At 55.8% G+C, this 25,068-nt stretch overlaps 1 protein-coding gene across 2 annotated transcripts in view; it reads right to left on the bottom strand.

Moving 5' to 3' along the window:
- Positions 1 to 2,795: 2,795 nt before the first annotated feature.
- The window catches only part of LOC147094612 (myc-associated zinc finger protein-like), a 49,004-nt gene continuing 26,731 nt past the window's right edge, over positions 2,796 to 25,068 (bottom strand). Inside the window, exons 3-6 of one of the 2 annotated variants that reach the window (XM_085974446.1) lie at positions 21,700 to 21,763; positions 20,510 to 20,681; positions 11,959 to 12,177; positions 2,796 to 4,310 (exon numbers count right to left, since the gene is read on the bottom strand). In XM_085974446.1, coding sequence (XP_085830572.1) covers positions 11,963 to 12,177; positions 20,510 to 20,681; positions 21,700 to 21,763 — 451 coding nt within the window. In that variant the 3' untranslated portion in view covers positions 2,796 to 4,310; positions 11,959 to 11,962. The remainder of the gene's footprint in view (positions 4,311 to 11,958; positions 12,178 to 20,509; positions 20,682 to 21,699; positions 21,764 to 25,068) is intronic. The other variant, XM_085974447.1, reaches the window with a different exon arrangement.

Here is a 25,068-nt window from a genome sequence, read left to right as displayed (position 1 = left end):
ACAGACCAGTTGGGCCGAATGGCCTGTTTCTGGGCTGTACATTGTGTAATTTCATAGGCCCCGTTACAAGAACCGGGTGGACTCCGCCTGCTCTCGCAACCCAGCCCACCTCAGCCTGGGGTCAAAATAACGTTAACAAAACCCCCTACACAGGCCACGGGAGCAGCCTGGGCCTTTCCTGCTCTGTGGGCCCGGGGAATGAGCCTGGGCCTTTCCTGATCTGTGGGCCCAGGGAATGAGCCTGGGCCTTTCCTGCTCTGTGGGCCCGGGGAATGAGCCTGGGCCTTTCCTGCTCTGTGGGCCCGGGGAATGAGCCTGGGCCTTTCCTGCTCTGTGGGACTGGGGAATGAGCCTGGGCCTTTCCTGCTCTGTGGGCCCGGGGAATGAGCCTGGGCCTTTCCTGCTCTGTGGGCCCGGGGAATGAGCCTGGGCCTTTCCTGCTCTGTGGGCCCAGGGAATGAGCCTGGGCCTTTCCTGCTCTGTGGGCCCGGGGAATGAGCCTGGGCCTTTCCTGCTCTGTGGGCCCAGGGAATGAGCCTGGGCCTTTCCTGCTCTGTGGGCCCGGGGAATGAGCCTGGGCCTTTCCTGCTCTGTGGGCCCGGGGAATGAGCCTGGGCCTTTCCTGCTCTGTGGGACTGGGGAATGAGCCTGGGCCTTTCCTGCTCTGTGAGCCCGGGGAATGAGCCTGGGCCTTTCCTGCTCTGTGGGCCCGGGGAATGAGCCTGGGACTTTCCTGCTCTGTGAGCCCGGGGAATGAGCCTGGGCCTTTCCTGCTCTGTGGGCCCGGGGAATGAGCCTGGGCCTTTCCTGCTCTGTGGGTCTGGGGAATGAGCCTGGGCCTTTCCTGCTCTGTGGGACCGGAGAGGCAGCCTGGGCCTTTCCTGCTCTGTGGGACTGGAGATGCAGCCTGGGTCCTATCTGAGGCAGGGGCTTTTCCCCTGCGGGTGTTCAGGGTGAGCGAGGCCTGTCCCGGGTAGCCAGAGTCCCCGCAGATTGTACAGGAGGGGGATGGGTGACCTGGGACCCGGGGATTTTATTAACTGGGCTGATTTACAGCAGAGACCTCACGGTGCAGATACCTGCTGGCAGGGGTCACCGGGGTCACCGACCGAGGCAATGAAGTGATTCGAGGGAAATGGATGGGACGCTCTCGGCCATCAATTAGCTCAAATGGTTCACCTCACATCCTACTCCCATCAGAGGAAACAGCGGGAGGCAGAGAGAGACAGACACAGATAGACAGACAGACATAGCGAGACAGACCGAGAGAAACAGAGAGACAGATACAGAGAGACAGACAGACATAGCGAGACAGACACAGAGAAATAGAGAGACAGAGAGAGACAGAGGGGGAGAATGGGAGAGGGAGCCCGGGATGGGGAGAGGGAGAGCGGGAAGGGGAGAGGGAGACGGGGAGAGGGAGAGGGACGGGGAGAGGGAGAGCGGGACGGGGAGAGGGAGAGCAGGACGGGGAGAGGGAGAGGGGGACGGGGAGAGGGGGACGGGGAGAGGGACAGGGAGAGGGAGAGGGGGGCGGGGAGAGGGAGAGCGGGACGGGGAGAGGGAGAGGGGGACGGGGAGAGGGAGAGCGGGACGGGGAGAGGGAGAGGGGGACGGGGAGAGGGAGAGCGGGACGGGGAGAGGGACAGGGGGACGGGGAGAGGGACAGGGGGACGGGGAGAGGGAGAGGGGGAGAGGGAGAGGGGGACGGGGAGAGGGAGAGGGAGAGGGGGACGGGGAGAGGGAGAACGGGGCGGGGAGAGGGAGAGCGGGACGGGGAGAGGGGGACGGGGAGAGGGAGAGGGACGGGGAGAGGGAGAACGGGACGGGGAGAGGGAGAACGGGGAGAGGGAGAGGGAGAGGGGGACGGGGAGAGGGAGAGGGGGACGGGGAGAGGCAGAGGGGGACGGGGAGAGGGAGAGGGGGACGGGGAGAGGGAGAGGGGGACAGGGAGAGGGAGAGGGGGACGGGGAGAGGGAGAGCGGGACGGGGAGAGGGAGAGCGGGACGGGGAGAGGGAGAGGGGGACGGGGAGAGGGAGACGGGGAGAGGGAGAGGGGGACGGGGAGAGGGAGAGGGAGAGGGGGACGGGGAGAGGGAGAGGGGGACGGGGAGAGGGAGAGGGAGAGGGGGACGGGGAGAGGGAGATGGGGACGGGGAGAGGGGGACGGGGAGAGGGAGAGGGGGACGGGGAGAGGGGGACGGGGAGAGGGAGAGGGGGACGGGGAGAGGGAGAGGGGGACGGGGAGAGGGGGACGGGGAGAGGGAGAGGGGGACGGGGAGAGGGAGAGGGGGACGGGGAGAGGGGGACGGGGAGAGGGGGACGGGGAGAGAGAGAGGGGGACGGGGAGAGGGAGAGGGGGACGGGGAGAGGGAGAGGGGGACGGGGAGAGGGAGAGGGGGACGGGGAGAGGGGGACGGGGAGAGGGAGAGGGGGACGGGGAGAGGGGGACGGGGAGAGGGAGAGGGGGACGGGGAGAGGGAGAGGGGGACGGGGAGAGGGGGACGGGGAGAGGGAGAGGGGGACGGGGAGAGGGGGACGGGGAGAGGGAGAGGGGGACGGGGAGAGGGAGAGGGGGACGGGGAGAGGGGGACGGGGATAGGGAGAGGGGGACGGGGAGAGGGAGAGGGGGACGGGGAGAGGGGGACGGGGAGAGGGAGAGGGGGACGGGGAGAGGGGGACGGGGAGAGGGAGAGGGGGACGGGGAGAGGGGGACGGGGAGAGAGAGTGTGGCGATAGTCTAGAAACTTGAAGTCTCTGATTTCCGTTTAAAAGGATTCTCACATTGACACACGGATCAGCAGAAAATTTTATTTTAAAAAATCCCAGTTTTGAAGCAATTACTACAAGGAACACATAATCAATGGAGAGTGGAACCTCAGCCCCTCCCCTCCCTCCCCTCACCCGCCGGTTATCCTGCACACAGTACAGCCCCCCTCCCCCTCCCCCCCAACCCATATTCTGCACACAGTACAATCCAGCACACTAAAACCCCAAATATAACACTAGATCAGGTGCTGCCCGCTGCCCCGACTCCCGTCACACTCCTCCGCCTCACCCTGACTGGCACATCAGCCCGGGATACAGGACCGATGGGCTCCAACCTGGACCAGGCACGGGGAGCCCACCACCATTCCCTGACCTGCGGGGTGCAGATCCCCGCGGGCTCCGACTCTCCCCGGGGTATGGGTCCCCATGAGCACCGACTCTCCCCGGGGTACAGGTCCCCCACGGGCGGTGACTCTCCCCGGGGTATGGGTCCCCGTGAGCACCGACTCTCCCCCGGGGTACGGGTCCCCCACGGGCGGTGACTCTCCCCGGGGTATGGGTCCCTGCGGGCACCGCCTCTCCCCAGGGTACGGGTCCCTGCGGGCACCGCCTCTCCCCAGGGTACGGGTCCCCGCGGGCACTGACTCTCCCCGGGGTACGGGTGCCCGCGGGCCCCGACTCTCCCCGGGGTACGGGTCCCCACGGGCACCGACTCTCCCCGGGGTACGGGTCCCCGCGGGCCCCGACTCTCCCCGGGGTACGGGTCCCCGCGGGCACCGACTCTCCCCGGGGTACGGGTCCCCGCGGGCCCCGACTCTCCCCGCGGGCACCGACTCTCCCCGGGGTGCTGTCTGCTGGTACAGAGGGCCAGGCAGGGAGCAGACTACAGTCTGGGGCATTCCCTGTAACACTCAGCACATCAGTGATATCTGGACAAGCACAGTCACAAGTGATTAATTACAAAAACAGACACAGGAACTAAAAACCAGGAACCCATCTCCAGATACACGGGCTTTGCAAATCTGAGTCTTCGGTGTGTCGAAAGAGCGGATTCACAGAGAATGTCCATCACTGATGCTGTTCGGGTCCCTCTGTCTATACTTTGGCTCAGTCTATAGGGCTCCCCTTCCGTCTATAGAGTCCTCTATATGGTCTTCCTCTTATCTATAGGATCCCTCCGTCTATAGGGGAGAGGAGCGGAAGGAGAGGGGAAAAGGGGAAAGTGAGTTATTTCTCCCCCTCGCTCTCTGTCTCCTCCTCCTGACTCACTTTCCCCTTCCCCCCCTCCCTCGCTCTCTCCCGCATTCTCCCTCCCCACCTCACCTTCCCTCGCTCTCTACCCCTCGCTCTCCTGCTCTCCGCTCTCTCTCTCCCCCCCGCACCCCCCCAGCAGCATGGTTGATCTGGGGAGTCTACGGATGCTCCTGTTCACCAGGGCGGTGAGGACAGAGCCTGGTTCAGGAAGGCCACACCCTCGGCCGGTCTGGGGGTCGCAGTCACGGGAGCGACGGCTGCAGCCAGCGGACAGGATTCACCGGAACCTGCGGGAGACACGGGAAGGAACAGGAGAAGGTGGTCAGAGCGATGAAAGATCCACAACATTACAGTATAAACCCCCACCCCCCACCCCGCCAACTGACCAGCTCTCTCCGGGGTCCCCACAGGCACAGACTCTCCCCGGGGTACGGGTCCCCACAGGCACCGACTCTCCTCGAGATACGGGTCCCCACAGGCACCGACTCTCCTCGAGATACGGGTCCCCACAGGCACAGACTCTCCCCGGGGTACGGGTCCCCACAGGCACCGACTCTCCCCGGGGTACGGGTCCCCGCGGGCACCGACTCTCCCCGGGGTACGGGTCCCCACGGGCACAGACTCTCCCCGGGGTACGGGTCCCCGCGGGCACCGACTCTCCCCGGGGTACGGGTCCCTACAGGCACAGACTCTCCCCGGGGTACGGGTCCCCACGGGCACAGACTCTCCCTGGGGTACGGGTCCCTGCGGGCACCGACTCTCCCTGGGGTACGGGTCCCCACGGGCACAGACTCTCCCCGGGGTACGGGTCCCCGCGGGCACCGACTCTCCCCGGGGTACGGGTCCCCACGGGCACAGACTCTCCCCGGGGTACGGGTCCCCGCGGGCACCGACTCTCCCCGGGGTACGGGTCCCCACAGGCACAGACTCTCCCCGGGGTACGGGTCCCCGCGGGCACAGACTCTCCCCGGGGTACGGGTCCCTGCGGGCACCGACTCTCCCCGGGGTACGGGTCCCCGCGTGCACAGACTCTCCCCGGGGTACGGGTCCCTGCGGGCACCGACTCTCCCCGGGGTACGGGTCCCCACGGGCACAGACTCTCCCCGGGGTACGGGTCCCTGCGGGCACCGACTCTCCCCGGGGTACGGGTCCCCACGGGCACAGACTCTCCCCGGGGTACGGGTTATAAGAACATAAGAATTAGGAGCAGGAGTAGGCCATACGGCCCCTTGGGCCTGCTCCACCATTCAATAGGATCATGGCTGATCCGAATCTAGACTCACGTCCACTTCCCTGCCCTCTCCCCGTAACCCCTAATTCCCTTATCTGCTAGGAAACTGTCTATCTCCATTTTAAATTTATTTAATGTCGCAGCTTCCACAGCTCTCTGGGGTAGCAAATTCCATAGATTTACTACCCTCTGAGTGAAGAAGTTTCTCCTCATCTCAGTTTTGAAAGGGCAGCACCTTATTCTAAGATTATGCCCCCTAGTTCTAGTCTCACCCATCAGTGGAAACATCCTCACCGCATCCACCCGATCAAGCCCCCTCACAATCTTATATGTTTCGATAAGATCGCCTCTCATTCTTCTGAACTCCAATGAGTAGAGGCCCAACCTATTCAACCTTTCCTCATACGTCAACCCCCTCATCTCCGGAATCAACCGAGTGAACCTTCTCTGAACCGCCTCGAGAGCAAGTATATCTTTTCTTAAATAGGGAAACCAAAACTGCACGCAGTATTCCAGGTGTGGCCTCACCAATACCCTGTATAACTGCAGCAAGACCTCCCTGTTTTTATACTCCATCCCCCTTGCAATAAAAGCCAAGATTCCATTGGCCTTCCTGATCACCTGCTGCATCTGCATACTAACCTTTTGTGTTTCATGCACCAGGACCCCCAGATCCCTTTGTACTGTAGCACTTTGCAGTATCTCTCCATTTAGATAATAACTTGCTCTTTGATTTTTTTCTGCCAAAGTGCATAACCTCACACTTTCCAACATTATATGTAACATATCAAAGTTTGCAGATGATACTAAGATGGGAGGGAAAGCAGTGAGTGAGGAGGACATAAAAAACCTGCAAGGGGACATAGACAGGCTAAGTAAGTGGGCAGAGATTTGGCAGATGGAATACAATACTGGAAAGTGTGAGGTTATGCACTTTGGCAAGAATAATCGTAGAGCAAGTTATTATCTTAATGGCAAGAAACTGGAAAGTACTGAAGTACAAAGGGATCTGGGGGTCCTGGTGCACGAAACTCAAAAGGTTAGTGTGCAGGTGCAGCAAGTGATTAAGAAGGCCAATGGAATGTTGGCTTTCATTGCTAGGGAGATAGAATATAAAAATAGGGAGGTATTGCTTCAGTTGTACAAGGTATTGGTGAGACCGCACCTGGAATACTGCGTACAGTTTTGGTGTCCATACTTAAGAAAAGACATACTTGCTCTCGAGTCAGTACAAAGAAGGTTCACTCGGTTAATCCCGGGGATGAGGGGATGGACATATGAGGAGAGGTTGAGTAGATTGGGACTCTACTCATTGGAGTTCAGAAGAATGAGAGGCGATCTTATTGAAACATATAAGATTGTGAAGGGGTTGGATCGGGTGGATGCGGGGAGGATGTTCCCGATGATGGGTGAAACTAGAACTAGGGGGCATAGTCTTAGAATAAGGGGCTGCTCTTTCAAAACTGAGATGAGGAGGAACTACTTCACTCAGAGGGTGGTAGGTCCGTGGAATATGCTGCCCCAAAAAGCTGTAGAAGCTACATCATTACATAAATTTAAAACAGAAATAGACAGTTTCCTAGAAGTAAAGGGAATTAAGGGTTATGGGGAGCGGGCAGGAATTTGGACATGAGTCTAGGTTCGGATCGGTCATGGCCCTGTGGGTAGCGGAGCGGGCCCAGGGGTCGTGTAGCCTGATCCTGCTCCTATTTCGTGTGTCTAATTCTGTTAGATTCAGGAGATGGTTCTGTGATAGTGGATTGGCGGTTAGGATCAGATCAGCCATGATCTTATTGAATGGCGGAGCAGGCTCGAGGGGCCGATTGGCCTACTCCTGCTCCTATTTCTTATGTTCTTATATTGCATCTGCCAAATCTCTGCCCACTCACTTAGCCTGTCTATGTCCTTTTGCAGGTTTTTTATGTCCTCCTCACTCATTGCTTTCCCTCCCATCTTTGTATCGTCGGCAAACTTGGATATGTTGCACTCGGTCCCTTCCTCCAAATCGTTAATATAGATTGTAAAGAGTTGGGGACCCAGCACTGACCCCTGCGGAACACCACTAGTTACTGATTGCCAGTCTGAGAATGAACCATTTATCCCAACTCTTTGTTTTCTGTTAGATAGCCAATCTTCCACCCATGCCAGTATATTACCCCCAATCCCATGATTTTTTTATCTTGATCAGTAATCTTTTGTGTGGAACCTTGTCAAATGCCTTTTGGAAGTCCAGATACACTACATCCACTGGTTCCCCTTTATCCACCCTGTATGTTACGTCCTCAAAAAATTCGAGCAAATTTGTCAAACATGACTTCCCCTTCATAAAACCATGCTGACTCTGTCCTATTAAATTATGTTTATCCAAATGCTCTGTTACTGTTTCCTTAATAATGGACTCCAACATTTTACCAACCACAGATGTTAGGCTAACTGGTCTATAGTTTCCAGCTTTTTGTCTACTTCCCTTCTTAAATAAGGGTGTTACATTAGCAGTTTTCCAATCTGCCGGGACCTTTCCTGAGTCCATGGAGTTTTGGAAAATAATCACCAATGCATCCACAATCCCTACCGCCACTTCTCTCAAGACCCTAGGATGTAAGCCATCAGGTCCGGGGGATTTATCCGCCTTAAGTCCCATTATTTTACCGAGTACCATCTCCTTAGTGATTTTAATCGTGTTTAGCTCCTCGCCCCCTGTTTGTCCAGTGTTGGGATATTTTTAGTGTCCTCTACTGTAAAGACTGATACAAAATATTTGTTCAGCGTCTTTGCCATCTCCATGTTCCCCACCACTAGTTTCCCGGTCCCATCCTCTAAGGGACCAACGTTCACTTTAGCCACCCTTTTTCTTTTTATATAGCTGTCTTGCTATCTGTTTTTATATTTTTTGCTAGTTTACTTTCATAATCTATCTTCCCTTTCTTAATTAATCTTTTAGTTATTGTTTGCTGGCTTTTAAATGCTTCCCAATCTTCTATCCTCCCACTAGATTTGGCTACTTTATATGCCCTTGTTTTCAGTCGGATACTATCCTTTTTAACTTTACTAAGCCACAGATGGCTGTCTTTTCTTTTATTCCCCTTTTTCCTCAGTGGAATATATTTATCTTGAAAGATGTGAAATATCTCCTTGAATGTAGACCACTGCTGTTGTACCGTCTTACACTTTAATCTGTTTTCCCAGTCCACTTTAGTCAATTCTCCTCTCATACCTTCATAGTCTCCTTTATTTAAGCTCAGTACGCTGGTTTGAGATCCAACTCTCTCATCCTCAAACTGAATTTGGAATTCAACCATATTATGGTCACTCATTCCAAGGGGATCCTTTACTACGACATTTTTTATTCATCCTGTCTCATTACACAGGACCAGATCTAAGATTGCCTGCCCCCTGGTTGGTTCAGCTGCATACTGCTCAAGGAACCCGTCCCTAATACACTCTATGAACTCTTCCTCAAGGCTGCCATGCCCAATTTGATTAGTCCAGACTCTCCCCGGGGTACGGGTCCCCGCGGGCACCGACTCTCCCCGGGGCACGGGTCCCCACGGGCACCGACTCTCCCCGGGGTACGGGACCCGCGGGCTCCGACTCTCCCTGGGGTACGGGTCCCCATCGGGCACCGACTCTCCCCGGGGTACGGGCACTGACTCTCCCCAGGGTACGGGTCCCCACGGGCACCGATTCTCCCCGTGGGCGCTGACCCTCCCCAGGGTACGGGTTCCCGCAGGCACAGACTCTCCCCGGGGTACGGGTCTCCATGTGCATCGGCTCTGGCTGATTTCCTCACTCTCTAACCCAGGGCTCACTGGGCAGTGATCAGGAGCAGGAACCCTGGCTGATTTCCCCTCTCTATAACCCAGGGGTCACTGGACAGTGATCAGGAGCAGGAACCCTGGCTGATTTCCCCTCTCTCTAACCCAGGGGTCACTGGACAGTGGTCAGGAGCAGGAACCCTGGCTTATTTCCCCTCTCTCTAACCCAGGGGTCACTGGTCAGTGATCAGGAGCAGGAACCCTGGCTGATTTCCCCTCTCTCTCTATCCCAGGGGCCACTGGGCAGTGATCAGCAGCAGGAACCCTGGCTGATTTCCCATCTCTCTAACCCAGGGATCACTGGACAGTGATCAGGAGCAGGAACCCTGGCTGATTTCCCCTCTCTCTAACCCAGGGGTCACTGGACAGTGATCAGAAGCAGGACCCCTGGCTGATTTCCCCTCTCTCTAACCCAGGGGTCACTGGACAGAGATCAGGAGCAGGAACCTTGGCTGATTTCCCCTCTCTCTCTAACCCAGGGGTCACTGGGCAGTGATCAGGAGTAGGAACCCTGGCTGATTTCCCCTCTCTCTAACCCAGGGATCACTGGACAGTGATCAGGAGCAGGAACCCTGGCTGATTTCCCCTCTCTCTAACCCAGGGGTCACTGGACAGCGATCAGGAGAAGGAACCCTGGCTGATTTCCCCTCTCTCTAACCCAGGGGTCACTGGGCAGTGATCAGGAGCAGGAACCCTGGCTGATTTCCCCTCTCTCTAACCCAGGGGTTACTGGGCAGTGATCAGGAGCAGGAACCCCGGCTGATTTCCCCACTCTCTCTAACCCAGGGGTCACTGGGCAGTGATCAGGAGCAGGAACCCTGGCTGATTTCCCCTCTCTCTAACCCAGGGGTCACTGGGCAGTGACCAGGAGCAGGAGCCCTGGCTGATTTCCCCTCTCTCTAACCCAGGGGTCACTGGACAATGATCAGGAGCAGGAACCCCGGCTGATTTCCCCTCTCTCTAACCCAGGGGTCACTGGACAGTGATCAGGAGCAGGAACCCTGGCTGATTTCCCCTCTCTCTAACCCAGGGGTCACTGGACAGTGATCAGGAGCAGGAACCCTGGCTGATTTCCCCTCTCTCTAACCCAGGGGTCACTGGACAGTGATCAGGAGCAGGAACCCTGGCTGATTTCCCTGCTCTCTAACCAAGGGGTCACTGGGCAGTGATCAGGAGCAGGAACCATGGCTGATTTCCCCTCTCTCTAACCCAGGGATCACTGGACAGTGATCAGGAGCAGGAACCCCGGCTGACTTCCCCTCTCTCTAACCCAGGGGTCACTGGACAGTGATCAGGAGCAGGAACCCCGGCTGATTTCCCCTCTCTCTAACCCAGGGATCACTGGACAGTGATCAGGAGCAGGAACCCTCGCTGATTTCCCCTCTCTCTAACCCAGGGGTCACTGGACAGTGATCAGGAGCAGGAACCCTGGCTGATTTCCCCTCTCTCTAACCCAGGGGTCACTGGGCAGTGATAAGGAGCAGGAACCATAGCTGATTTCCCCTCTCTCTAACCCAGGGATCACTGGACAGTGATCAGGAGCAGGAACCCTCGCTGATTTCCCCTCTCTCTAACCCAGGGGTCACTGGACAGTGATCAGGAGCAGGAACCCTGGCTGATTTCCTCTCTCTCTCTAACCCAGGGGTCACTGGACAGTGATCAGGAGCAGGAACCCCGGCTGATTTCCCCTCTATCTCTAACCCAGGGGTCACTGGACAGTGATCAGGAGCAGGAACCCCGGCTGACTTCCCCTCTCTCTAACCCAGGGGTCACTGGACAGTGATCAGGAGCAGGAACCCGAGCTGACTTCCCCTCTCTAACCCAGGGGTCACTGGACAGTGATCAGGAGCAGGAACCCTGGCTGATTTCCTCACTCGCTCTAACCCAGGGGTCACTGGACAATGATCAGGAGCAGGAACCCTGGCTGATTTCCCCTCTCTCTAACCCAGGGCTCACCGGACAGTGATCAGGAGCAGGAACCCTGGCTGATTTCCCCTCTCTCTAACCCAGGGGTCACTGGACAGTGATCAGGAGCAGGAACCCTGGCTGATTTCCTCTCTCTCTCTAACCCAGGGGTCACTGGACAGTGATCAGGAGCAGGAACCCCGGCTGATTTCCCCTCTATCTCTAACCCAGGGGTCACTGGACAGTGATCAGGAGCAGGAACCCCGGCTGACTTCCCCTCTCTCTAACCCAGGGGTCACTGGACAGTGATCAGGAGCAGGAACCCCGGCTGATTTCCTCACTCGCTCTAACCCAGGGGTCACTGGACAATGATCAGGAGCAGGAACCCTGGCTGATTTCCCCTCTCTCTAACCCAGGGCTCACCGGACAGTGATCAGGAGCAGGAACCCTGGCTGATTTCCCCTCTCTCAAACCCAGGGGTCACTGGACAGTGATCAGGAGCAGGAACCCTGGCTGATTTCCTCTCTCTCTCTAACCCAGGGGTCACTGGACAGTGATCAGGAGCAGGAACCCCGGCTGACTTCCCCTCTCTCTAACCCAGGGGTCACTGGACAGTGATCAGGAGCAGGAACCCTAGCTGACTTCCCCTCTCTAACCCAGGGGTCACTGGACAGTGATCAGGAGCAGGAACCCTGGCTGATTTCCTCACTCGCTCTAACCCAGGGGTCACTGGACAATGATCAGGAGCAGGAACCCTGGCTGATTTCCCCTCTCTCTAACCCAGGGGTCACTGGGCAGTGATCAGGAGCAGGAACCCTGGCTGATTTCCCCTCTCTCTAATCCGGGAGTCACAGAGGCCGATCTATTTCTTCTCGCCCTCCCTAACTCGGGGACGGAGCTAGGGGGCCTTTCCTGACGTCTGCGCCCGCCGCCCCCCCCCTCACCGCCCTGCCCCTTTACATACAGTAAGGACGGGATCCTTGCCTTCTCACAGCAGTAGCTGGGGCTGGGAGTTGTTGGTGTAGGTCAGGCCGAGACCCCCCGCCTCTGCCGGCCTCTCGTGCGTCCCCTTGTGACCGTTGAGCTGCACCTGGGTGTGACAGTATACGCCGCACTGCTCACACACGAAGCGGTATGGCTGCAGCAAGGTGATACCGTGGTGTTTCCGGGCGTGGACTCGGAGATAGGCCGCGGTGGTGAAACCTGCAGGCAGAGCGAGAGAAACAAACCAGAGTTTGAAACCCAGGCGAGGCAGGGGTGGGGGGGGGGGCGGGAGAGGGGGAGCTCAGGGGGATCACCGCACGGCCTAGAACTGAGACTCACACATAGAGCAGGAAAGGCCCAGGGGAAATCAGCCAGGGTTCCTGCTCCTGATCACTGCCCAGTGAGCCCTGGGTTAGAGAGAGAGAGGGGAAATCAGCCAGGGTTCCTGCTCCTGATCACTGCCCAGTGACCCCTGGGTTAGAGAGAGAGGGGAAATCAGCCAGGGTTCCTGCTCCTGATCACTGTCCACTTGACCCCTGGGTTAGAGAGAGGGGAAATCAGCCAGGGTTCCTGCTCCTGATCACTGCCCAGTGACCCCTGGGTTAGAGAGAGGGGAAATCAGCCAGGGTTCCTGCTCCTGATCACTGTCCACTTGACCCCTGGGTTAGAGAGAGGGGAAATCAGCCAGGGTTCCTGCTCCTGATCACTGCCCAGTGACCCCTGGGTTAGAGAGAGGGGAAATCAGCCAGGGTTCCTGCTCCTGATCACTGTCCAGTGACCCCTGGGTTAGAGAGAGGGGGGAAATCAGCCAGGGTTCCTGCTCCTGATCACTGTCCAGTGACCCCTGGGTTAGAGAGGTGAAATCAGCCAGGGTTCCTGCTCCTGATCACTGCCCAGTGACCCCTGGGTTAGAGAGAGAGGGGAAATCAGCCAGGGTTCCTGCTCCTGATCACTGTCCACTTGACCCCTGGGTTAGAGAGAGGGGAAATCAGCCAGGGTTCCTGCACCTGATCACTGCCCAGTGAGCCCTGGGTTAGAGAGAGGGGAAATCAGCCAGGGTTCCTGCTCCTGATCACTGCCCAGTGACCCCTGGATTAGAGAGAGAGGGGAAATCAGCCAGGGTTCCTGCTCCTGATCACTGCCCAGTGACCCCTGGGTTAGAGAGAGAGGGGAAATCAGCCTGGGTTCCTGCTCCTGATCACTGCCCAGTGACCCCTGGGTTAGAGGTGAAATCAGCCAGGGTTCCTGCTCCTGATCACTGCCCAGTGGCCCCCTGGGTTAGAGAGGGGAAATCAGCCAGGGTTCCTGCTCCTGATCACTGTCCAGTGACCCCTGGGTTAGAGAGAGGAAATCAACCAGGGTTCCTGCTCCTGATCACTGTCCACTTGACCCCTGGGTTAGAGAGGGGAAATCAGCCAGTGTTCCTGCTCCTGATCACTGTCTAAGGTGGTTAAGAAGGCAAATGGTATGTTGGCCTTCATAGCGAGAGGATTCGAGTACAGGAGCAAGGATGTCTTGCTGCAGTTATACAGGGCCTTGGTGAGACCACACCTTGAGTAAAGCGTGCAGTTTTGGTCGCCTTATCTGAGGAAGGATGTTCTTGCCATGGAGGGAGTGCAGCGAAGATTCACCAGACTGATACCTGGGATGGCAGGAATGACGTATGAGGAGAGATTGGGTCGATTGGGCTTATACTCACTGGAGTTTAGAAGAATGAGAGGGGATCTCATTGAATCTTATAAAATTCTAACAGGACTGGACAGACTAGATGCAGGAAGGATGTTCCCGATGGTCGGGGAGTCCAGAACCAGGGGTCACAGTCTAAGGATAAGGGGTAAGCCATTTAGGACAGAGATGAGGAGGAATTTCTTCACCCAGTGAGTGGTGAACCTGTGGAATTCTCTACCACAGAAGGCAGTTGAGGCCAATTCATTAAATATATTCAAGAAGGAGTTGGATATATTTCTTAAGGCTAAAGGGATCAAGGGATATGGGGAGAAGGCAGGGACAGGTTACTGAATTTGGATGATCAGCCATGATCTCATTGAATGGCGGAGCAGGCTCGAGGGGCCGAATGGCCTACTCCTGCTCCTATCTTCTATGTTTCTATGTAACAGAGGAGGCTGAGGGGAGGTTTAATTGAGGTGTATAAAATTATGAGGGGCCTAGATAGAATGGATAGGAAGGACCTATTTCCCTTAGCAGAGAGGTCAATAACCAGGGGGCAGAGGTTTAAAGTAATTGGTCGGAGGTTTAGAGGGGAGTTGAGGAGAAATATTTTCACCCAGAGGGTGGTGAGGGTCTGGAACTCACTGCCTGAAAGGGTGGGAGAGGCAGAAACCCTCATCACATTTAAAAAGTACTTGGATATGCACTTGAAGTGCCGTAACCTACAGGGCTACGGGCCAAGAGCTGGAAAGTGGGATTAGGGTGGAGAGCTCATTTTCGGCCGGCATGGACACGATGGGCCGAATGGCCTCCTTCTGTGTCATACATTTCTATGATTGTATGCTAAATGGATGATCTTTCTCAGCTTCTTCCTGAGGTGCCACCATCCCAGTTGTCAGATTTCAGCCAATTTGATTCACACCATTTGACATTAAGTAATGCCACTTTGGCGTCAAAAACAGGAAGGCTGATTATTATCTGAACGGCAATAGATTGGGAGAAGGGGAAGTGCAACGAGACCTGGGTGTCCTTGTGCACCAGTCGCTGAAGGTAAGCATGCAGGTGCAGCAGGCAGTTAAGGAGGCAAATGGTATGTTGGCCTTCGTAGCGAGAGGGTTCGAGTACAGGAACAAGGATGTCTTGCTGCAGTTGTACAGGGCCTTGGTGAGACCGCACCTTGAGTACTGTGTGCAGTTTTGGTCGCCTTATCTGAGGAAGGATGTTCTTGCCATGGAGGGAGTGCAGCGAAGATTCACCAGGTTGATACCTGGGATGGCAGGAATGACGTATGAGGAGAGATTGGGTCGATTGGGCTTGTACTCGCTGGAGTTTAGAAGAATGAGAGGGGATCTCATTGAAACTTATAAAATTCTAACAGGACTAGACAGACTAGATGCAGGAAGGATGTTCCCGATGGCCAGGGAGTCCAGAACCAGGGGTCACAGTCTAAGGATAAGGGGTAAGCCATTTAGGACAGAGATGAGGAGGAATTTCTTCACCCAGAGAGTGGTGAACCTGTGGAATTCTCTACCACAGAAGGCAGTGGAGGCCAATTCATTAAATATATTCAAGAAGGAGTTAGATATATTTCTTAAGGCTAAAGGGATCAAGGGATATGGGGAGAAAGCAGGGACAGGGTACTGAATTTGGATGATCAGCCATGATCTCATTGAATGGCGGAGCAGGCTCGAGGGGCTGAATGGCCTACTCCTGCTCCTATCTTCTATGTTTCTATGAAATGGCTAAGTGTACCAGATAGAGCAAAGGCTGTGGGCCCCAACAACATCCCGGCTGTAGTGATGAAGACCCATGCTCCAGAACTAACCACGACTCTAGCCAAGCTGTTGCTGGATAGCTACAACACTGGTATCTACCCTATGATGTCGAAAATTACCCAGGTATATCCCTTGCACATAAAGGACAAATCCAACCTGACCAATTACCGCCCTATCAGCCTATTCCCAATCATCAGCAAAGTGATGTAAGGAGCTGTCAACAGTGCTATCAAGCGGCACTTACTCACCAGTAACCTGCTCACTAATGTTCAGTTTGGGTTCCACCAGGACTACTCGGCTCCAGACCGCATTATAGGTTGGTCCAAACGGTGGCATAGTGGTTAGCACTGTTGCCTCACAGCGCCAGGGACCCGGGTTCGAATCCGGCCTCGGGCGACTGTCTGTGTGGAGTTTGCACATTCTCCCCGTGTTTGCGTGGGTTTCCTCCGGGTGCTCCGGTTTCCTCCCACAGTCCAAAGATGTGCGGGTTAGGATGATTGGCTATGATAAATTGACCCTTAGTGTTAGGGGATTAAATACGTGGGGTTACGGGGATAGGGTGGGATATGTGTTGGTGTAGGGGTTACGGGGATTGGGTGGGATATGTGTCGGTGTAGGGGTTACGGGGATCGGGTGGGATATGTGTCGGTGTAGGGGTTACGGGGATCGGGTGGGATGTGTGTCGGTGCAGGCTCGATGGGCCGAAATGGCCTCTATCTGCACTGTGGGGTTTCTGTGATTCTGTGTGAAACATGGATACCAGATCTGAATTCCAACGGTGTGGAGAAAGTGACTGCCCTTGACATCAAGACAGTGTTTGACCTATATGGCACCAAGGAGCCACAGTAAAACTAAAGTCAATGGGGATCAAGGGTGGGGAATCCTTCAGTGGCTGGAGTTACACCAAGCACAAAGGAAAGTGGTTGTTGGAGGTTAGTCATCACAGGTTCTGAGGGGGATTGACAGGGTCGATGCTGAGAGGTTGTTTCCCCCTGGCTGGGGAGTCTAGAACCAGGGGTCACAGTCTCAGGATAAGGGGTCGGTCATTTAGGACTGAGATGAGGAGGAATTTCTTCACTCAGAGGGCGGTGAATCTTTGGAATTCTCTGCCCCAGAGGGCTGTGGAGGCTCAGTCGTTGAGTATATTCAAGGCTGAGATCGATAGATTTTTGGACTCGAGGGGAATCGAGGGATATGGAGATCGGGCGGGAAAGTGGAGTTGAGATCGAAGATCAGCCGTGATCTTATTGAATGGCGGAGCAGGCTCGAGGGGCCGTATGGCCCACTCCTGCTCTTATTTCTTATGTTCTTATGACTTCTGGGTTAGAGAGAGAGGGGAAATCAGCCTGGGTTCCTGCTCCTGATCACTGCCCAGTGACCCCTGGGTTAGAGAGAGGGGAAATCAGCCAGGGTTCCTGCTCCTGATCACTGTCCAGTGACCCCTGGGTTAGAGAGAGAGGGGAAATCAGCCAGGGTTCCTGCTCCTGATCACTGTCCAGTGACCCCTGGGTTAGAGAGAGAGGAAATCAGCCAGGGTTCCTGCTCCTGATCACTGTCCAGTGACCCCTGGGTTAGAGAGAGGGGAAATCAGTCAGGGTTCCTGCTCCTGATCACTGTCCAGTGACCCCTGGGTTAGAGAGAGGGGAAATCAGCCAGGGTTCCTGCTCCTGATCTCTGTCCAGTGACCCCTGGGTTAGAGAGAGGGGAAATCAGCCAGGGTTCCTGCTCCTGATCTCTGTCCAGTGACCCCTGGGTTAGAGAGAGGGGAAATCAGCCAGGGTTCCTGCTCCTGATCTCTGTCCAGTGACCCCTGGGTTAGAGAGAGAGGAAATCAGCCAGGGTTCCTGCTCCTGATCACTGTCCAGTGACCCCTGGGTTAGAGAGAGGGGAAATCAGCCAGGGTTCCTGCTCCTGATCTCTGTCCAGTGACCCCTGGGTTAGAGAGAGGGGAAATCAGCCAGGGTTCCTGCTCCTGATCACTGCCCAGTGACCCCTGGGTTAGAGAGAGGGGAAATCAGCCAGGGTTCCTGCTCCTGATCATTGTCCAGTGACCCCTGGGTTAGAGAGAGGGGAAATCAGTCAGGGTTCCTGCTCCTGATCACTGTCCAGTGACCCCTGGGTTAGAGAGAGGGGAAATCAGCCAGGGTTCCTGCTCCTGATCATTGTCCAGTGACCCCTGGGTTAGAGAGAGGGGAAATCAGCCAGGGTTCCTGCTCCTGATCACTGCCCAGTGACCCCTGGGTTAGAGAGAGAGGGGAAATCTGCCAGGGTTCCTGCTCCTGATCACTGCCCAGTGACCCCTGGGTTAGAGAGAGGGGAAATCAGCCAGGGTTCCTGCTCCTGATCATTGTCCAGTGACCCCTGGGTTAGAGAGAGGGGAAATCAGCCAGGGTTCCTGCTCCTGATCTCTGTCCAGTGACCCCTGGGTTAGAGAGAGGGGAAATCAGCCAGGGTTCCTGCTCCTGATCTCTGTCCAGTGACCCCTGGGTTAGAGAGAGGGGAAATCAGCCAGGGTTCCTGCTCCTGATCTCTGTCCAGTGACCCCTGGGTTAGAGAGAGAGGAAATCAGCCAGGGTTCCTGCTCCTGATCACTGTCCAGTGACCCCTGGGTTAGAGAGAGGGGAAATCAGCCAGGGTTCCTGCTCCTGATCTCTGTCCAGTGACCCCTGGGTTAGAGAGAGGGGAAATCAGCCAGGGTTCCTGCTCCTGATCACTGCCCAGTGACCCCTGGGTTAGAGAGAGGGGAAATCAGCCAGGGTTCCTGCTCCTGATCATTGTCCAGTGACCCCTGGGTTAGAGAGAGGGGAAATCAGTCAGGGTTCCTGCTCCTGATCACTGTCCAGTGACCCCTGGGTTAGAGAGAGGGGAAATCAGCCAGGGTTCCTGCTCCTGATCATTGTCCAGTGACCCCTGGGTTAGAGAGAGGGGAAATCAGCCAGGGTTCCTGCTCCTGATCACTGCCCAGTGACCCCTGGGTTAGAGAGAGAGGGGAAATCTGCCAGGGTTCCTGCTCCTGATCACTGCCCAGTGACCCCTGGGTTAGAGAGAGGGGAAATCAGCCAGGGTTCCTGCTCCTGATCATTGTCCAGTGACCCCTGGGTTAGAGAGAGGGGAAATCAGTCAGGGTTCCTGCTCCTGATCACTGTCCAGTGACCCCTGGGTTAGAGAGAGAGGGAAATCAGCCAGGGTTCCTGCTCCTGATCACTGCCCAGTGACCCCTGGGTTAGAGAGAGGGGAAATCAGCCAGGGTTCCTGCTCCTGATCACTGTCCAGTGACCCCTGGGTTAGAGAGAGAGGGAAATCAGCCAGGGTTCCTGCTCCTGAGAGACACCAATTAATGCACAGATATTACGGTATTACTTTGTGTGTTTGTGCAGATATAGAATTAACACACTAAACACTCCCAGGGCAGGTGCAGCAGAGGCTTAATACAGAGTAAAGCTCCCTCTAAACTGTCCCATCAAACACTACCAGGGCAGGTACAGCACGGGTTATATACAGAGTAAAGCTCCCTCTGCACTGTCCCATCAAACACTCCCACGGCAGGTACAGCACGGGTTAGATACAGAGTAAAGCTCCCACTACACTGTCCCATCAAACACTCCCAGGGCAGGTACAGCACAGGTTAGATACAGAGTAAAGCTCCCACTACACTATCCCATCAAACACTCCCAGGGCAGGTACAGCACGGGTTAGATACAGAGTAAAGCTCCCTCTACACTGCCCCATCAAACACTCCCAGGGCAGGTACAGCACAGGTTAGATACAGAGTAAAGCTCCCACTACACTATCCCATCAAACACTCCCAGGGCAGGTACATCACGGGTTAGATACAGAGTAAAGCTCCCTCTACACTGTCCCATCAAACACTCCCAGGGCAGGTACAGCACGGGTTAGATACAGAGTAAAGCTCCCACTACACTGTCCCATCAAACACTCCCAGGGCAGGTACAGCACAGGTTAGATACAGAGTAAAGCTCCCACTACACTATCCCATCAAACACTCCCAGGGCAGGTACAGCACGGGTTAGATACAGAGTAAAGCTCCCTCTACACTGCCCCATCAAACACTCCCAGGGCAGGTACAGCACAGGTTAGATACAGAGTAAAGCTCCCACTACACTATCCCATCAAACACTCCCAGGGCAGGTACATCACGGGTTAGATACAGAGTAAAGCTCCCTCTGCACTGTCCCATCAAACACTCCCAGGGCAGGTACAGCACGGGTTAGATACAGAGTAAAGCTCCCTCTACACTGTCCCATCAAACACTCCCAGGGCAGGTACAGCACGGGTTAGATACAGAGTAAAGCTCCCTCTACACTGTCCCATCAAACACTCCCAGGGCAGGTACAGCACGGGTTAGATACAGAGTAAAGCTCCCTCTACACTGTCCCATCAAACACTCCCAGGGCAGGTACAGCACGGGTTAGATACAGAGTAAAGCTCCCTCTACACTGTCCCATCAAACACTCCCAGGGCAGGTACAGCACGGGTTAGATACAGAGTAAAGCTCCCTCTACACTGTCCCATCACACACTCCCAGGGCAGGTACAGCACGGGTTAGATACAGAGTAAAGCTCCCTCTGCACTGTCCCATCAAACACTCCCAGGGCAGGTACAGCACGGGTTAGATACAGAGTAACGCTCCCTCTACACTGTCCCATCAAACACTCCCAGGGCAGGTACAGCACGGGTTAGATACAGAGTAAATCTCCCTCTGCACTGTCCCATCAAACACTCCCAGGGCAGGTACAGCACAGGTTAGATACAGAGTAAAGCTCCCACTACACTATCCCATCAAACACTCCCAGGACAGGTACATCACGGGTTAGATACAGAGTAAAGCTCCCTCTGCACTGTCCCATCAAACACTCCCAGGGCAGGTACAGCACATGTTAGATACAGAGTAAAGCTCCCTCTACACTGTCCCATCACACACTCCCAGGGCAGGTACAGCACGGGTTAGATACAGAGTAAAGCTCCCTCTACACTGTCCCATCACACACTCCCAGGGCAGGTACAGCACGGGTTAGATACAGAATAAAGCTCCCTCTACACTGTCCCAGAGTAAGGACAACGCCTCTCAGTTCCCTCGCCCCGCTCACCCTTGCTGCAGATGTCGCAGGTGTGGTTTGGACCCTCACTGTGGACCTTCATGTGATCGGTGATGTAGGCGGCACTCAGCAGCTTCCCGCACACGTGGCATGGCACCTTCTCCTCGTGTCGGATCATGTGGGCGCGCAGTCGGTCCTTGGTGGCGAAGGCAGCCTCGCAGGTCTGGGCGGAGAGGAAGGAGAGCAGGTTAGAGACTGCACACCAGTGTCTCGGGATTGCGAGGGGTCCCCGAGATAGAGCAATTCACCACATCATCACGTAACCAACCCGTCATCAACCCCGCCCCCCTCGAGATCGGCGCCACCCTGAGATTGCCGCCGCCCTGAGATCGGGGTCGGCTCGTGATCGCCGCTGCCCCGAGATCGCCGCCACCCCGAGATCGTGGTCGCCCCCAAGATCGGCGCCGCCACCCACCCCCGACATCGCTGCCGCCCCGAGATCGCCGCCGCCCCGAGATCGCCGCCAGGGTCTCAGGGGATTGTGAGGGGTCCCCAAGATAGAGGAATTAACCACATCATCACGTAACCAACCAGTCATCAACCCCGCCGCCCTGAGATCGTCGCCCCTCGCCCCGAAATCGCCCCCGCTCCCGAGATCACTGTCCCGAGGTCGCCGCCGCCCCGAGATCGCCCCCGCCCCCGAGATCGTGGTCGCCCCCAAGATCGCCGCCGCTACGAGATCGTGGTTGCCCCCAAGATCGGCGCCGCCGCCCCGAGATCGCCGCCAGGGTCTCAGGGGATTGCAAGGGGTCCCCAAGATAGAGGAATTAACCACATCATCACGTAACCAACCAGTCATCAACCCCGCCGCCCCTCGCCCCGAGATCGCCCCTGAGATCACTGTCCCGAGGTCGCCGCCGCCCCGAGATCGCCCCCGCCCCCGAGATCGCCACCGCCGCCCCCCCCCACCCCGCCGAGATCGCAGTTTCGAGCACCGCTGAAACCTCACCACCTTCACTCCCCGCTCCAGCGTCTGTCTCAGAATCACTGCCCCTCTCGCCTGTCCTTTGAAACTGGCAAAGAACCGCTCAAACCTGGGTCAGCTCGTGACCGCTAGGCAACGGTCAGCCCGTGACCCCTGGGCACCGGTCAGCCTGTGACCCCTGGGCACCCGTCAGCCCGTGACCCCTGGGCACCGGTTTGCCTGTGACCAGTCAGTCCCCCTCCCCCGGGAAACGTACCTGACACTTGAAGGGTCGTTCTGTGGAATGAACCTGTCGGACGTGACTGTTCAGGTGGTCAGGCCTGCAACAGAGAGAAACAGTGAGGTCATTCCAATCTCACACTTCACCGAAATCCACATCCCAATCCCACACTCACTCACAAGGCTCACTCTCTCACACACTCACTTTCATCCAACCATTCTCCGCCTGGACGACCACGTGTGCGGGATGTGTCGCCAGCTACAGCAGCTCCAGTTCGGAGTTTGAGCGGCGGCTGGAGTCACTGCAGTTCATCTGCGAGGCTGAGAGTTAGAATCACAGCAAGAATCACAGCAACCCCACAGTGCAGATAGAGGCCATTTCGGCCCATCGAGCCTGCACCGACACATATCCCACCCGATCCCCATAACCCCTACATCAACACATATCCCACCCTATCCCCGTAACCCCACGTATTTAATCCCCCTAACACTAAGGGTCAATTTATCATAGCCAATCAACCTAACCCGCACATCTTTGGCCTGTGGGAGGAACCGGAGCACCCGGAGGAAACCCACGCAAACACGGGGAGAATGTGCAAACTCCACACAGACAGTCACCCGAGGCCGGATTCGAACCCGGGTCCCTGGTGCTGTGAGGCAACAGTGCTAACCACTATGCCACCGTGCTGCCCTGGATAGCACGTTTCTGGAGGTGGAGCTTAAGAGTGTGAAGGCAGAGAGGGAATGGGTGACCGCCAGACAGAAGAGGAGGACCAGACGGGTCGTGCAGGAGTCCCCTGAGTGCATCTCGCTTGCTAACCAGTAAATACTGGTGAGAGCGACGGTTCCTCTGGGAAGTGCAGCCAGAGCAAAGTCCACGGCACCACAGGTGGCTCAGCTGCACAGATGGGGAGGAAGAAGAGTGGGAGAGCAATAGTGGTAGGGGATTCGATAGTTAGGGGAATAGATTGGCGTTTCTGCGGCCGTAGACGTGACTCCAGGATGGTATGTTGCCTCCCTGGTGCCAGGGTCAAGGATGTCACTGAACGGCTGCAGGACACTCTGAGGGGGGAGGGTGAACAGCCAGAGGTCGTGGTCCATATCGGTACCAACGACATGGGTAGAAAGAGGGATGAGGTCCTGCAGCAAGAATTTAGGGAGCTAGGTAGCAGATTAAAAAGCAGGACCTCAAAGATTGTAATCTCTGGATTACTCCCGGTGCCACGTGCTAATGAATATAGGGATAGGAGGATAGAGCAGATGAATGCGTGGCGGAAGAGTTGGTGCAGGAGGGAGGGCTTTAGTTTCCTGGATCACTGGGTCTGCTTTTTTTTTTATTCACTGATGGGATGTGGGCGTCGCTGGCTAGGCCTGCATTTAGTGCCCATCCCTAATTGCCCTTGAGAAGATGGTGGTGAGCCGCCTTCTTGAACCGCTGCAGTCCATACGGTGTAGGTACACCCACAATGCTGTTAGGAAGTTCCAGGATTTTGGCCCAGCGACAGTGAAGGAACGGCGATACAGGTCCAAGTCAGGATGGTGTGTGACTTGGAGGGGAACTTGTAGGTGGTGATGTTACCATGCGTCTGCTGCCCTTGTCCTTCTAAGTGGTAGAGGTCGCGGGTTTGGAAGGTGCTGTTGAAGGAGCTTTGGCGAGTTGCTGCAGTGCATCTTGTAGATGGTACACACTGCAGCCACAGTGCGCCGGTGGTGGAGGGAGTGAATGTTGAAGGTGGTGGATGGAGTGCCAATCAAGCGGGCTGCTTTATCCTGAATGGTGTCGAGCTTCTTGAGTGTTGTTGGAGCTGCACTCATCCAGGCAAGTGGGGAGTATTCCATCACACTCCTGACTTGTGCCTTGTAGATGGTGGAAAGGCTTTGGGGAGTCAGGAGGTGAGACACTCGCCGCAGAATTCCCAGCCTCTGGCCTGCTCTTGTAGCCACAGTATTTATATGGCTGTATTTATAAAGGTGGGACCTGCACAAGTCGGACGGGTTGCACCTGAACCGGACCAACATCCTTGCGGGGAGGTTTGCTAGTACTGTTGGGGGGGGCGGGGGGTTTAAACTAACTTGGCAGGGGGATGGGATACGGAATGGAGCTATAGTAGGGGATGATGCACAGCCAAATATAGAGGAAAAAACAAGACAGCCTGGAAGGCAGAGCAAATATGTAACGGCACAAGGGAGTATGGCAAGGCTGGATGGCATTTATTTTAATGCACGGAGTCTTGCGAGTAAGGCAGATGAATTGAAGGTGTTGATGAACACGGGAGTACGATATTGTTGCTATCACAAGAGACATGGTTGAGGGAGGGGCAAGACTGGCAGCTCAATATTCCGGGGTATAGAATCTTCAGGCGAGACAGAGGGGGGTGTAAAAGAGGAGGGGGTGTTGCAATATTAATCAAGGAGTCAATTACTGCTGTAAGGAGGGATGATATCTTAGCAGGTTCCTCTAATGAGGCCATATGGGTATAACTTAAAAACAAAAAGGGGCAAGCACTTTGCTGGGAGTGTACTATAGGCCCCCAAACAGTCAGGGGGAGATAGAGGAACAGATATGTAGGCAAATCTCAGACAAGTGTAGAAATAATAGGGTGATAATAGTGGGGGATTTCAACTTCCCCAATATAAATTGGGATAGTCAGAGTGTGAAAGGCTTAGAGGGTGCGGAATTCTTAAAGTGCATCCAGGAGAGCTTTTTGAGCCAGCATGTAGAAAGTCCTACAAGAGAGGGGGCGGTACTGGACCTAATTCTAAGGAATGTAGCCAGGCAAGTGGTAGAAGTGTCAGGAGAGCATTTTGTTGACAGTGACCATAATTCGGTGAGATTTAAGGTAGTCATGGAAAAGGACAAAGACGGCCCGGAAATAAAGGTTCTAAACTGGGGGTGAAGGCCGATTTTAGTATAAGGCAGGATCTGGCCAAAGTGGACTGGGATCAGTTACTCATAGGAACCTTGAGGGCGCTAATGGGGCGCAAAGCAACTAGCGCCTGGGCGCGGCGATATCTGCGCCGCTCGCAAAATTAACTAGACATTTTGCGGCGGCGCTAAATACTACCGTCACGATCTCCTGCGCTGGCAGATTGTGACGTCAGTCGAGTGCGCAACGCCCCGGACCGGATATTGAGTGGCGCCCCCTACCTTACCGCCTGCCGCTAGCAACGACAGGTTGAGGGGAGTGTTATGCAGTCAGAAAGGGACTGGGGGAGCGCTATTTAAAGGCGACCGCTTCCTGCCTTTTTTTGTTGGTGACATGTTTGCACCACGCATTCTGAGAGAGAGAGAGAGACTTCTGGAGAGATTCAACGCTGTGTGAAGGAGTTTTGAGTACCGAGCAGCACTTTGCAGGTTCATTTTGATTTGCCCTTCCTTGCTTCGCCAGCGCTCTGAGGTAGCGCC

The sequence above is a fragment of the Somniosus microcephalus genome, unplaced genomic scaffold, assembly GCF_052327205.1.
Source record: "Somniosus microcephalus isolate GS21.2 unplaced genomic scaffold, FLI_Smic_1.0 unresolved_chr1, whole genome shotgun sequence".
Classification (NCBI taxonomy): Eukaryota; Metazoa; Chordata; class Chondrichthyes; order Squaliformes; family Somniosidae; genus Somniosus; species Somniosus microcephalus.
Note: the sequence above shows the minus strand (reverse complement) of the source record. Positions and strands in the feature narration are given on the sequence as shown.